At 30.3% G+C, this 13810-nt stretch overlaps 1 protein-coding gene across 5 annotated transcripts; it reads left to right on the forward strand.

Annotated features, from left to right (window-relative positions):
* LOC107642440 (pectin acetylesterase 8) lies at positions 29-6343 on the forward strand. Of its 5 annotated transcripts, none has more exons than XM_021122808.1 (16): positions 29-297; positions 1226-1344; positions 1461-1543; positions 1966-2095; positions 2190-2269; positions 2397-2483; positions 2573-2697; positions 2796-2856; positions 3021-3074; positions 3157-3234; positions 3506-3611; positions 3730-3875; positions 4186-4308; positions 4754-4831; positions 5468-5536; positions 5999-6070. In XM_021122808.1, exons 2-16 carry the CDS (start codon positions 1230-1232, stop codon positions 6047-6049), a joined length of 1386 nt encoding a protein of 461 aa, XP_020978467.1. In that variant the 5' UTR covers positions 29-297; positions 1226-1229; the 3' UTR covers positions 6050-6070. The 5 variants fall into 5 exon arrangements, with proteins under 5 accessions (XP_020978467.1, XP_020978468.1, XP_020978466.1 ...); XM_021122809.1 differs by lacking the exon at positions 5999-6070 and adding an exon at positions 6291-6343 and having other exon boundaries at positions 49-297; positions 1229-1344; XM_021122807.1 differs by having other exon boundaries at positions 49-297; positions 1229-1344.

Raw genomic sequence — 13810 nt, forward strand, 5'->3', positions numbered from 1 at the left:
AATTCCACAACGATAAATTCAGGAACTAACCCACCAATTTTCCCTCCATTCACAAATAATAAATAAAAAAAAAAAAAATCAATTTTTTAAAACCAGTGTTCATTCATTCATTCATCTCTCACATAAACATTAACACTGGACCATTTTTTTTATAAGCCACCACCCTCAACCACCGCTACTACCCTCTCTTCATTCACATTCATATTCATATTCATATTCCTTCATTGTATGTAGCAAAATATAGCAGCACCTTCGATTCAACCCGTTGAGCATTTTCCACCTCATTCTTTGTTTCAGGTACACAGTGCACTTATCATTCTTACTCGCACATCACGCTTTTTTTTGTTCATTAATACCATTGGATCATTGATAAGTTTTGTGATACTGTGCAATGGAGAAGATTGTTTGATTCATCGAATTGTTCATAGCTTTTGCTGTCTTGTGAATTCTCTCATACTTGTTTGTTTCTAGAAGTTTCTAGTTTGTGTGTGAATTAAAGTATTAAACCGATGGGGGCATTGCCATTAACTTCGCTCTGCGTTTGCTTTAATACTTGGTTTTCTGGGCTCTGAGTTTTTTTTTTTATACAATTTAACTCTATTCATTGATCGCATTAAGTTTTCTATGATGAATTGGTGAAGCAATTCTATGCTCCTGAGTTCATGAGTTAAATTTTAAAAGAAGTATTAAGATCTTTTATTTAAGTATAGGTAGATTAGGATAACTTTGTACACTAATTTAGGTTTTATTTTTTTATTATATCTGGATATCTTCCTTCTAAATTGGTAACTTGGAAAAAAAGTCTCTCCAAAAGATCTAAGTCTGAATCAGAAAGAAAAGGAATTGGCGGTTTGCTTGTTCATATGTGATGTTTTTGCTTGTGTATAAATCTAACTGATTGGTTCATTGGTTTCTTAAACAACAATGACTAGGAATAAAATGTTTTGCTCTTTTGGTAAGTGGTAGGTTGAAGTTGAGGTGAAAAAGTTAAATTGGTTGGCAAGATGGCATAAATTAATTCATCCAATTTTGGCAAATGAAAATTTTCCCTTTAACATGTGTTCTTATTATTCTTATTGCCAACTCATGAGGATGCTTGTGGCTTTTGTCTTTCCATTTTGGCCAAAAATAAAACGTGGCTTTATGGAAAAATTAGTATATGCCCTCATTTGATACTTCTACATAAGTTACTTTGCATTCCTTATTCTATTTGTTGGATTTGTAGCAGAATGATAGATTGCACAAAATGGTTATGCCTTCTATTTTGTGTACTTCTATTGCTGAAGGCAGAAGCTTCTTATGTTCCAATCACTTTTGTCCAGAATGCGGTCACAAAAGGAGCCGGTGAGGAATTTTTCGCTACGTCTGATAGAAGTTAATTTTCCTTGTTGAGCTGTTCTATTTTAGTTAGTTTATTATCATATTTGGTAACTTTTCCCCCCCTAAAAATTACTCTGCAGTTTGTTTGGATGGGAGTGCACCAGCTTACCATCTTGATAGGGGATTCGGAGAAGGGATAAACAATTGGTTAGTTCAGTTTGAGGTGTGTCCTGTCCCTTTCTGCAAACTGGCATCAATAATAAGTCTTCACCAATTACCAACTCAAGAAAACATTGCTTTCATTATTTTGTTTTTCTTTCTGATTTAAAATAACAAAAAATATTTATTTCTTTTGCTTGTATCACTATGATTAAACTAATTGCTTTGGCAAAATGGTAGAGGGGTGAAAGAACTGTTTTGGAAAGATAAAACCCAATCTTAATTTCAATTCCACAAGAACTGGAAGCTTTCTAAGTGACTTTTCTGTTGTTGAACCTGCAAATTCTTAGCTGTGATTATGATTTTCATTTACCATGGTCTATGGAGATTGCCAAAACAAAATTTTAATTCTCAAGTTTGGATTCATATGTAAAGTGATTCTTAAATGTCTATTCCGTCCAATGAACTTCATTTGGTTTATTTTAGGGTGGGGGATGGTGCAACAATGTTACTACTTGCCTTGGTCGAAAGAACGGTCGTTTAGGTTCATCTAAGAAAATGGCCAAGCAAATTGCCTTTTCAGGGATTTTAAATAACAGAAGAATTTTTAATCCAGGTATTTTCTACTAGTCAATAGATCATGTTTTATTTTTTCCCTTCATTAATTCACATTTGCTTAGGTTTCTAATAATGAAAGTTGTTGATTCCAGATTTCTACAATTGGAACAGAGTCAAGGTTAGGTACTGTGATGGTTCTTCATTTACTGGTGATAAGGAAGAAGTTAATCCAGTGAGTTCTGCAATACTAAAAAGGAATCTCTTAGTTGAATTATCAAGAGAAGCATTAAACACTTGCAAATTGTATTTCCTATTTTTGGTTCTGATGAGACTATAAAATATCATGGTGTATAAATCAGACAACTCAATTGCACTTCAGAGGGGCAAGGGTTTTTGCTGCTGTCATGCAGGATTTACTTACAAAAGGAATGAAAAATGCTCGAAATGTAAGAGACATCGATGATTTGCGACTACTTTTCTTCTTCCTCTATTAATTTTTTTTCTTAGTCACTGAAACTTATCACTATAACTGCAGGCTATCATATCTGGATGTTCAGCTGGAGGATTGACTTCGATATTGCATTGTGATCGCTTCCGAGCTCTATTGCCTGCAGGAGCTAAAGTTAAATGCCTTTCAGATGCCGGTTACTTTATTAACACGTAAGATCCTTTACTTTTCTTTCCACTTAGCCTCTCTTGATTGTTTTTACATTTCCTTAGATCATTTTGTGATAGAATATGTTAATGTGGTACAACAGACGGGATGTCTCTGGAACACAACACATTGAACAATTCTTCAGTCAAATTGTTGCAACACATGTATGTACTATTTTCCAACTTAAAAATGCACTAGCATCTATCTCCTGCGTTTTACAGAAAAGTCCCAGTTTTCATTTGAAAGATGCTTTCTGAAGCTTTCATCTAAGAGAGGTATAAGTTCTAAAATATTCAGGTGTGGTTTGTTTCCTCTTTTTCTTTTGCAGGGCTCTGCGAAGAATTTGCCTCCGTCCTGCACTTCAAGACTTAGTCCAGGGCTGGTAAGTTTGATCATTTTAGTTTTATATTCTACATTTGTAAATCTCTGAAGTTACTAATACTTTATTTTGGAAAATGTTGTAGTGCTTCTTCCCACAGTATTTGGTATCCCAAATCAAAACACCAATCTTCTTTGTGAATGCAGCATATGACTCATGGCAGGTCAGAGACAACAGTTTAGTTGCATATTAGTTTTCCTTAATATGTCGGTCATGCTTGACTTAAGATTTTAACCTGAAAAACTGTGATACTATCAGAATTGGCTCAAGATTATTCCACACACTCTTTAGTCTTTTTATGTCAGTATCAATATATGGATCTTTGATAACTCACCGCTGCAATGAACTTGTCATTTAATGTTACTGCTACTAGCTCTCATCGCCTGATGAGATCCTTCTAGTCTTTCTTCCTGATCCTTATTGCTTTGATTCAGATTAAGAACATTCTGGCACCAGGAGTTGCCGATCCTGAAGGCCATTGGCATAGCTGCAAACTTGATATAAATAACTGTTCACCTGATCAACTTGAATTAATGCAAGGTGAATATCCTGATCTTTGATAAATTGTCTCTCTTGGAAATCTGCTGAAACCCTTAATAATTTGACATAAGATCATCTAACATTTTATGACATCACATTTAAATTCATGATTTTTCAGGGTTTAGGACACAGTTCCTAAGGGCACTGACTGTGTTAGGAAACTCTCCATCCAAAGGAATGTTCATAGACTCATGCTATGCCCATTGCCAAACTGAAATGCAGGAAACATGGTTCAGAACTGACTCTCCCCTGTTGAACAAGACAGTAAGAAGCTGAATGCATCATTATAAACATTATATAATCAGCTTTCTCATATCTTCTGGTTTTATTATAGGCAAATTACACTCATCTCCCTTGAGATTTTGTAAAATTCAACCTGACTCCTATCTATTTCTGAAAGTATAACTTGATCTCCTATGAGATTTAGATAATGACATACTCAATACTCAATATCACTTGACAAATCGAATTGCAGTGAATTTCTTCAAATTCAAGAGAGATCAATGTAATTTGCCCTCAATATTTCTCTATCCAGCTGATTCAATGGCTAACTTGTGTACATAACAATGTGCAGACAATTGCGAAGGCTGTAGCAGATTGGTTCTTTGAACGAAAGCCTTTCCGGCAGATCGATTGTGCTTACCCTTGCAATCCCAGCTGCCACAACCGTGTCTTCGAACCACAAGACCAACCAGAAGTATAGATTCATTTTCATCAAAAATTCATATATAGATTATAGTCATCATTCTTATAAACCACATTCATTGTTTCACTAGCTAGTCATTGATTAAGGAGGAGAAAAAAAAAATGGATATGATTTTATCAAGGTATGACAATAAGGGAAATGCAGCCACTGCACTCAACTTGTGTGCTGGGCGCCCCCTCCATCATTGTTTTGAATGCCACAGGCATCTACTAATATTCTTTATTCTAAGTCATTTTTTCTTGTACTCGCTTCATCCACATGAAAAATGAAACTGTAACTTGGTGTGATTCTCACACACCAACTGGATGGGTTAATGAGTACAATAGAAAATTTGAGTCATCATATTAGTACTATGATATGTATCTATATATATAATCTTCATTGTAAAAAAGGTATTTGGTTAAGAGATTTATTTATATGTTGTGTGCAATGTTAGAAAAATGTCACCACCAAAGGAACTTCAGATGCATCATCAAGAAATCCAAATCCATGGTTCCCAAAGTTATCAAACAAGGTGAGACTTATGTTGCAATATTCTGCAAATTAAAGGTAATGATAACCAGCAAAGCAAATCAAATCAAAATGCTTTAACTTCAAGCTTACATTTCATGCATGATTTTGGGACCATCCATCCAGTAGAACAATGACAAATGCCGAATCGCATCACTGCTAAATTAATAAAATAATAATAATAATAATAACAATTTTAATGTTTAACTTATCATTAAAGTTGAAATAAGATAAGAATAAGATACAAATTTCAAAAGCATTTTGATTAGGTGTTCCAAAAACGGAACACGTGTTGTGTGAATGCGAATCAGATCTACACTCTGCACTTTATCTTTCTCCTGTGTGGAATTCAATTAGTGATTTGTTGATTCTCCGATTTTCCGTCGTCACGCGCCGCCGCTGCAGCGATTGTCCTCAATCTCAATTTACCGTAATTTTATTTCTTTGATGATCGCGATTAACAGCGAAATTTCCAATAAAGAACAGAAACCAAAAACGATTTTCTGTTCTGTTCTAATATAATTACAATATTCTCCATATCATCATCAACTACGATTTTGATCTGTGTTTTTGTCGCGTATAAATTGCAATGAAATTTAAACATAAATGTGTTGATATGTTACTGTATATTACTTGCCAGGGAAAACGGATGGAGCTTTTGTGCATCAAACAATGGATAAGTGGCCTTCTTCCAACCTTGCTTATTCTGGTGAGTGAGCTTAAATTGTTTAAAGCTGTTAATCTGTTTTATTTTATTGAAATAATTTATTCATAATACAGATTATTCGTTAATTAATTAATTTATATGGTTCTTGCATCTTTTAGGCCATTCTTTAAAAGCTGCTTTGATGGTTAGTTATGACTCAGCTGGATCGTCTCTCTGTCTACCATGTAAGAGGAATTATAATCTACCATTTGAATAATGTTATACATTCAAGTCTTTTTGTTAATTAAATTCAAATTAAATTGATCTAACATAACAAAAATCAGTTATCACTAGCATTATTTTAAATTTTATTGTTTAACTTAGTTGAACTTAGAAGCATAAAAAAACTTGTGTGTGTAGTATTATTCTTATATTAAAAATTATTTATGTATTTTTTTCCTCCAGAAATAATGGATTGATTTATAATGAATTGGATGCTGACCACCTTGTTGATTTTATATACAGATTGTAAATAAACTACAGACAGAAAACTTCATAGTTGGATACATACAATAATTAATGTAAGCTTGAATTATCTCTTTATACAAATTGTTTTTCCACTTGAAATTGCTTAAAGTACATCTTGCGTTAGTGTGTTTAAGAAATTTGGTAACCGTATATCACCAACTAATTCTGGTTTAAGATGATAAAAGAACCATATTGAATTATTCTTTTAAGTGTCATCATGTGACACTAATCCTATTTTTGTGCATTGTAATTCTTGATTTATTAATTGAAATAATTATGTCAATTAAAGAAAAATCGCTTAATGCATGGTGCATAAAATCTGCTGGTGGAGTATTTGTTAGGAGCCAGGATGTATTTTATTAGTCTGTAAGTACACGAGTCTAAATTTCAATTTAATTTTTCATTTTATTTTATTTTATTCAAAAGAAATAGAATTTTAAACAGATTCTTATTGTTATTTATTTATTTATGCAGGGATATTGATACTACAATCTGCTTGGTACTAATAACCACCATGGAAGGCTATGTATGCAATTTCCTCGCTTTGTTTTCTCTTTGCCTAACTCACGCTATGCGACAGAGGTTCCACTGGCACGGAATTTTTACTGAATGCTGATCAGTTTCATTAGTTAGTTAATTAGGACACAAATTTGACTATTTGAGAAGGGTCTGAAGATCTTTATGTAGCATTTATGATTTACTGGTGGAGTAATAGATATTAATGTAACTTTTAATCTACTATTTTTTTTAGAGAAAATGACAAATAGATCCTTAACCTTTTGTTTCGCAGACATTTTCGTTTCTGACAATTGAAAAATACTTTTAAGTCCCTGATATTCACAAAATTTGGACGGATCAGTCCCTGACGGAGGCATTTGGACGTCCGTTCAAGTTTTGTGAAGGTTAGGGACTTAAAAGTATTTTTCAATGGTCAGAAACAAAAATGTCCGCAAAAACCTATTTGTCATTTTCTCTTTTTTTTATTATTATTACTAAATGCGTGTAATAATAATAAAAATTTAGCTAATCTATATCTTAAAGACACAATTTAACAAATTAAAGTTATTAGTAATAGAAAGTTTGAAATATTTTATTTTAATAAATGTACAACAAATATATTTAGAATTTAAATTTTATATCATTTTCTATAAACGTTTTTTTAATTTATAACTTTATCATGAAGTCCCATGTTAGTTAAATTCTAATAATAAATATAAAATTAGTTAAGTTTTTATCTCTTAATAAATGATTTTTTGTTTTAAGTTTTAGAAACAGTAATAGTAATAGTAATATAATAGAAATTCTTTAATCATATGTTTATTGATGTTCGATTTTACTAAATGTGTTATATATGCTTTTCACTATAAAGGGAGATTCTATAATATCAAAAGATTAGGATATCTAACTTGTGTACGAATTTTTTTTCTTTTTTTTTTTTATTTGGTGATTATTAAAAAATTAGAGTAAAGTATCGTTTTTATCCCTAACGTTTAGGGTAAGTTTTATTTGTGTCTCTAACATTTAAATCGTCCTATTTGTATTCCTAACATTTTATAAATTGATTCAATGTTATCCTGTCGTCAATTATACTAATATATTATATTGTATTTTTAATTATTCTCACTTGGATGTATTTATTCTCAATTAGGTCTCACTTGTATATGTTCGATTTTAATATTGTATCCAAAATTTGTGTTTATGTTCAATTATGTCTCTAAAAAAGTGAATTATGTAAATATTGCATTGATTAGTTTTAATTTTTAATGAGTTACTATCCTGAGTGGATCATCAATTCTGACCCAAACATTTATATTCTAACTTCAAGAAGAGATTTTCAGAACTCTAACTAAAGCACATGATGTGTAATTGACGGCAGGATAACATTGAATCACTTTTATAAACATTAGTGATATAAATAAAACGATTTAAACGTTAGAGATACAAATAAGACTTACCCTAAACGTTGGAACCAAAACGATACTTTACTCAAAAGACTATTATTGTGTAAAAAATTTGGTATAAATGGCCGGAGTTAAAGACAATAAAAAATATCTCAAGAGTCGAAGTCAAGAAAAAAATTTAATAATCAGAGTCAAAAGTAGTCAATAGTCAATGTTGAAAAGAGTTTAATAGATAAGGTAAAAGATAATGTATGTATAAAATAATTACCAGCTAAAAACTAAACAAAATCACATTAATTTATATAAATAATTAATTTTAAATTTTTTAAATTTAAAATTTAAAAAATTTAAATTTAATTAAGTAAATCTATAAAAACCTCCCTCTTTTCTCTCACATTAACCTACCTACCTCCAACAATCACACACACAGACCTCTCTCTCACTGTCAGGCCCTCTCTGCCTCTCCACTGACGAAACCTTCTCCTCTTTCCTCCTCAACCACCTCCTTCAAACCCTATCTACCCTCAACCGCGGCGTCGCTCGCAAGAACGCGTTCGATTCCCTCATTACGCGCCTCTGTAAGCTCCAGCGCGTCGATAACGCGCTCCAAGTGCCGTACCGACGCCGGAGGCTGCTGCCCCAATGCGACCACCTTCTACCTCGTTCTAAACATCCTAACGCGCTAGAAAGCCATAGACCACGCGCGGTGCGTGGTGGATTTCATGTCCACGCTTGACGTGAATCTGGATCTGACGGGACACAACTACTTCCTCGTTGCACACTGTTACGCTGGAGACGTGGCTGTCGCTGCCGGAGTTTTGAAGAAGATGGGCACGTGTAAGGTTAAGAAGGTGGATGGTGCTATGATGCTAGTGAGAAGGATGGTGAATGATGGAGTTCTTATTTTGTATTTAATACACGTTTGTAATTAGGAGTTTGTTGCAGATGTTGCTCTCTGCGTTTTGGGATATTAGGTACCGTTTTGATGATTAAAGAGACCGCAAACTACACAATTACAGAAATATAAAAAAAAATATCCATTTAATATGAAAAAAAAATCCTAATACTTAACAAAAGAAATACCCATTTATATTTTAGAAAAAATAATTAAATATCTATAAAATTTAAAAAAATTTGAAAAATATATAAAAAAACATCTGTTTAGTATGAAAAAGAAACATTCTGATACTTAGCAGAAGAAACATCCATATATATTAACTCGTAGAGATTTTGAGATTCACCCAAATATATTTGGCTGGTTTTTGGCTAATACCCTTTTGGTTCTCTAGCATTGTTCTAAAATAAATCATGGTTGAAGAAAATAAGAATGAGTTAGACTTAGGCTTGGTTTAGTAAAGCTTTTACTTTTTTAAAGTAGTTTATGAAAGCTGTCTTTTAAAAGACAGCTTTTTAAAAGTTGTAGCACTTGCATTTGGTAAAATCAAATTAAAAATGACTTTTAATAAGTACAAACACCACAATTGTGTTTGGTAAAACAATTTTTAAAACTTAAAAAATTATAATAAACATGTTTATAACGAAGAATAATTTATTTTTTCAAATTCTTTAAAATAAAAAATTCATAATAAACATAAATATAATAAATAAACTCTTTTATTTTTTAATTTCAAAATTTTATATAAGTATCATAAAATTTTATTTTATCCCAAACATCATCATTAAAAATACTAAATTATCTAACTCGAATTTTAGAGACTATTGGTTTAAATATTTACTTGATTGTACTAATATAAATAGAGTTATCATTAGCTAATAATAAAATTTGTATGTAATCCAATGTTAGTATTGGATACGTCCATTACCCACCTATATATTGGCTCACCTTTACAGATCACAAAAAATGAGACACATATCTCAAATAAACTACCCTTATGATTATATATATATATATATATATATAATTTTGACTAATGTTCATGCAAGAAAAATTTTAAGTTCATACTTAATATGTAATAGAGATATATTTGTGTTGAAATTTGTGAAGATTAGATTAAAAAATAAAAAATATATGAAGACAGTGTTAGAATTTGTGAAGGTTAAGATGAGAAGTTAAAAATATATGAGGATTTCAATGGCAATATAATAGCAGAAAATATGTGTAGAAAAATAAATAAAATTTGATAAGCACAAACCAGCTTTGAAAAGCTCTTCCTTAGGTACTTTCAAAAGCACCCTTAACTTTTAAAAGCCGCAAGCACAAGCACTTAGACTTTTTAATTTACCAAACGCAAAATGAGGTGCTTGTGCTTTTTAAAAGTACAAGCACCTCTTGAAAAAGTTTTACCAAACTCATCCTTAGTGGTCATCAAGTTACCTTATACTTGATGTCTAAGTTTACTTAAATTTTAAGTCTATTTAAACGCTAAGTTTATTTTCAGTCTAAGATTATCTAAAGTCTAAATTTGTTTTCAGATTCAAAATTATTTAAGGTCTGGAATACTTAAAGTGCAAGTTTACTTGAGGTTTAAGATTATACCAAATAATTTAAGATAATTCAATCATAGTTTACTTGGAATAATTGAATTATAATAAATAATATATAAATTTATAAATAAACACACAAATATAAACTTTCTATTTTAACTACTTTTAACTAAATCCTATGAAGTAGAAGACTAAGAAATAACTTTTATAAAGTGCAAGAAAAAACACTAAAAAACTCTAATAGATAGTAAGTAAATAAATAAAGGAGTTCTTCGTTAGGGTAACAACCAAGTTGGAAGACACACCCATTCCACATTTGGTAATATTTTATTGATCTTTGTATCTTCCAAGTTTAAGATGCCCATATCTTGCAGGCTAGGTTTGCCAGGAATGTGCAACTCCACTTAGTTGTCTGTGTAGTATATATGATTTGCCTTACAATATGGGAAATTGTGAGGAAACATTTGAACAGATAAATTATATCCAATCATTACTGCATAATCCTCTAAATTATGTATTCTTGACCATTCTTTTGAATTCTTGTTCAACTTGAACACATCAAATTTATTGCAGATGTGTAGTATTTTCATAGCCCAATCATCATGTGTAACTATCATTAACAAACTGCCGTCAACACAACCAATCACATACTTGTTCATGCTGCAATTATAGTGCTTGGCCAATTTTGCAGGAGGTGGGGGTTCACATATTCCTCCAATGGAGGATAGTAGCGGCACTAGTTGAGGCCGGGGCTTCTTCCCTAATTCGTCCATAATGACCTTCTTATCAAACTCATACAGATTTATATCAGAGTCTACGGCGTATATCATCTCTTGAAAAAATATGACATCTTGAAACAATGTCGATATCTATTCAGTTGAAATATTTGTCCATTTCTTGTCATTTAGTTTACAAACAGCCAACTTGCCGCACTCTTCATATATAGCCACTGCCATGAAATCGTCATTATCAAGAGGGGAGGATATCACAATTTTTTTATAATTAATACGAACCACATTTGGAAAAGTTGAAATTGGAGGAAGATTAAGATGAGATTTAGTAAAAGGATTCAACATTCGTATTGCTCCCTCGGATATCACAACAGTAATCAACCATCTATAGCCACAACCATAAATTAAGTTGTCATTAATATCAATATCGGGGAACATAACATGGTAGATCTACTCCTTTTCAAGAATATGGCTCAAACAAGAGTCATGAGTAGTGCCAGGTAACAACAGCCACGGATTTTTTTTATGATTTGAAATGCTTGAAAGTTTAGAGTTCCATTCCTTACAAACCAATCGAAGTCGAATGTAATCATGGTAGGAATACAGATGCTCTGTGATTTGATACAGAAGATGAAAGTTCGACCATCAATCAATTTCAGCCATGTAAGTCACAAGGAAAAATTCAAACAATAAAAAGACAATGATATCTTTGAGTTAAATTTTTAACAAAACCATTTCTTTGAACAAAGAATTTTTTTTTTTGAGAGCGAAAATGATTCATTTAAAAGTAAAAATAAACAACTATTAAGTAAATTATATCTTTACGAAAATATCTTTAATTTCTTTAAGCAAATGGTAAACAACATAGGGATGTTAATGTTTAGGCATTTGAAACAAAAACATGATAGCGTTAGAAAATTTTCAAATTTTTTAACCTAAGACTATTTATGTTAAACCATTAAAAAAGAGAGATGAAATCGCAAAAGTATATTTAAATTTGGGGCAATTTATAAAAATAAAATATTTAGCTTTTAAAATTATAAAAATGTAACTTTTGCAATTTGAATACGAAAATGCAATTTTTTATAAATTTATGTAAATCGTGGAAGAGATCCCACAGATTTGAAATACACGTAAACTGCTGAAAGAGTTCCACGATTTACGTTGTGAGGATGCAAAACATGCATGCCGTGAAAGGAGTCCAACGACTTATATACGAGTTTCACTATATATACCAACCTAGAATGAATGGATATATTTACATCTATCATTTGTATTGTCAACGAAATAAGACTATATTTTGTAGTACATTTTAAATTTATTCAAATTATAAAAATGATATAATTTTAAACGATTTGAAAAATATTAATTTGATTTATACTTTTCAATCTAATTCAATTTTATGCAAATATTGATTTATACAGTGCTAATTTAAATTTATTTTTCAAACTATTTTGATTTAATCTAATATAATTTGAATTAAATAGAATTATATTCTATTTAAATTTTAATTTTTTAATTTAAGTAACTCATTCAAATTTTTAGTTTTACCCTAAAATATTTAAAATTTAAATAAATATAATTTAAATTTTTAAAATTTTAAACCTTATTATTTGGATGATATATAATTTCATATATTTGTTAATAATTTTTTTTTGGTGACTTAAAAAGGATAAATTCAAAATAAAAGAGAAAAATAAGTCTCAAGAGAAGTTGCAAGTCTACAATATCATTAGGGACAAACATTTCAAAGATCTGGTCATGTCAATAACCATTTAGGCTTGATTTGATAAAGTTTTTATTTTTTGTAATTAACTTATGAAAGCTGTCTAGACAGCTTTCTAAAAGCTGCAGTACTTGCATTTAGTAAAATTAAATTAAAAATGACTTTTAATAAGCACAAGTACCATAATTATGTTTGATAAAATAACTTTTAAAACTTAAAAAAATTATAATAAACGTGTTTATAACAAAGAATAATTTATTTTTTCAAATTCTTTAAAATTTTATATAATATTTAAAAATAAAATAATTTTGAAATAAAAAATTCATAATAAACATAAATATAATAAATAAACTCTTTTATTTTTTAACTTTAAAATTTTATATAAGTATCATAAAAATTTATTTTATCCTAAACATCATCATTAAAAATACTAAATTACCTAACTCAAATTTTAGAGACTAATAGTTTAAATATTTACTTGGTATATATAGTAGAACTCGGTGCGTGTTTTGCATGTTTATGCATGTTTTGCATTCTCACAATGGAATCTCAACCACGGTTTCTTCCCAGATGCTTCATCAACGTAAACCGTGGAACCCTCTAGCTGTTTACGTGTATTTCAAATCCGTGGGACCCCTTCCATGATTTACATAAATTTGTAAAAAGTTGTATTTTCGTATCCAATTGCAAAAGTTGTATTTCTGTAATTTTAGAAGCCAAATATTTTATTTTTGTAAATTGCCCTTAAATTCGTAATCATAATTAAGAGAGTCTAATTTTGTAAATTTTTTTTTATATATTTTTCAATAATCAAGATAAATAGTATGTTTTTTGAAGTTACAAAATAATTTTAGTATATTGAATTGTATTTATTTACAGAAACGAGACATAGAGATAAGGATTTAGAAACACAAAATTATATTTAATAGAGACATAAATAAAAATATTGTATCAAAAGATACTGAATTAGTGTATTTTGTATTCTTCTTGATAAGGACATTAAGAC

Source organism: Arachis ipaensis, chromosome B05 (genome assembly GCF_000816755.2).
Source record: "Arachis ipaensis cultivar K30076 chromosome B05, Araip1.1, whole genome shotgun sequence".
Classification (NCBI taxonomy): Eukaryota; Viridiplantae; Streptophyta; class Magnoliopsida; order Fabales; family Fabaceae; genus Arachis; species Arachis ipaensis.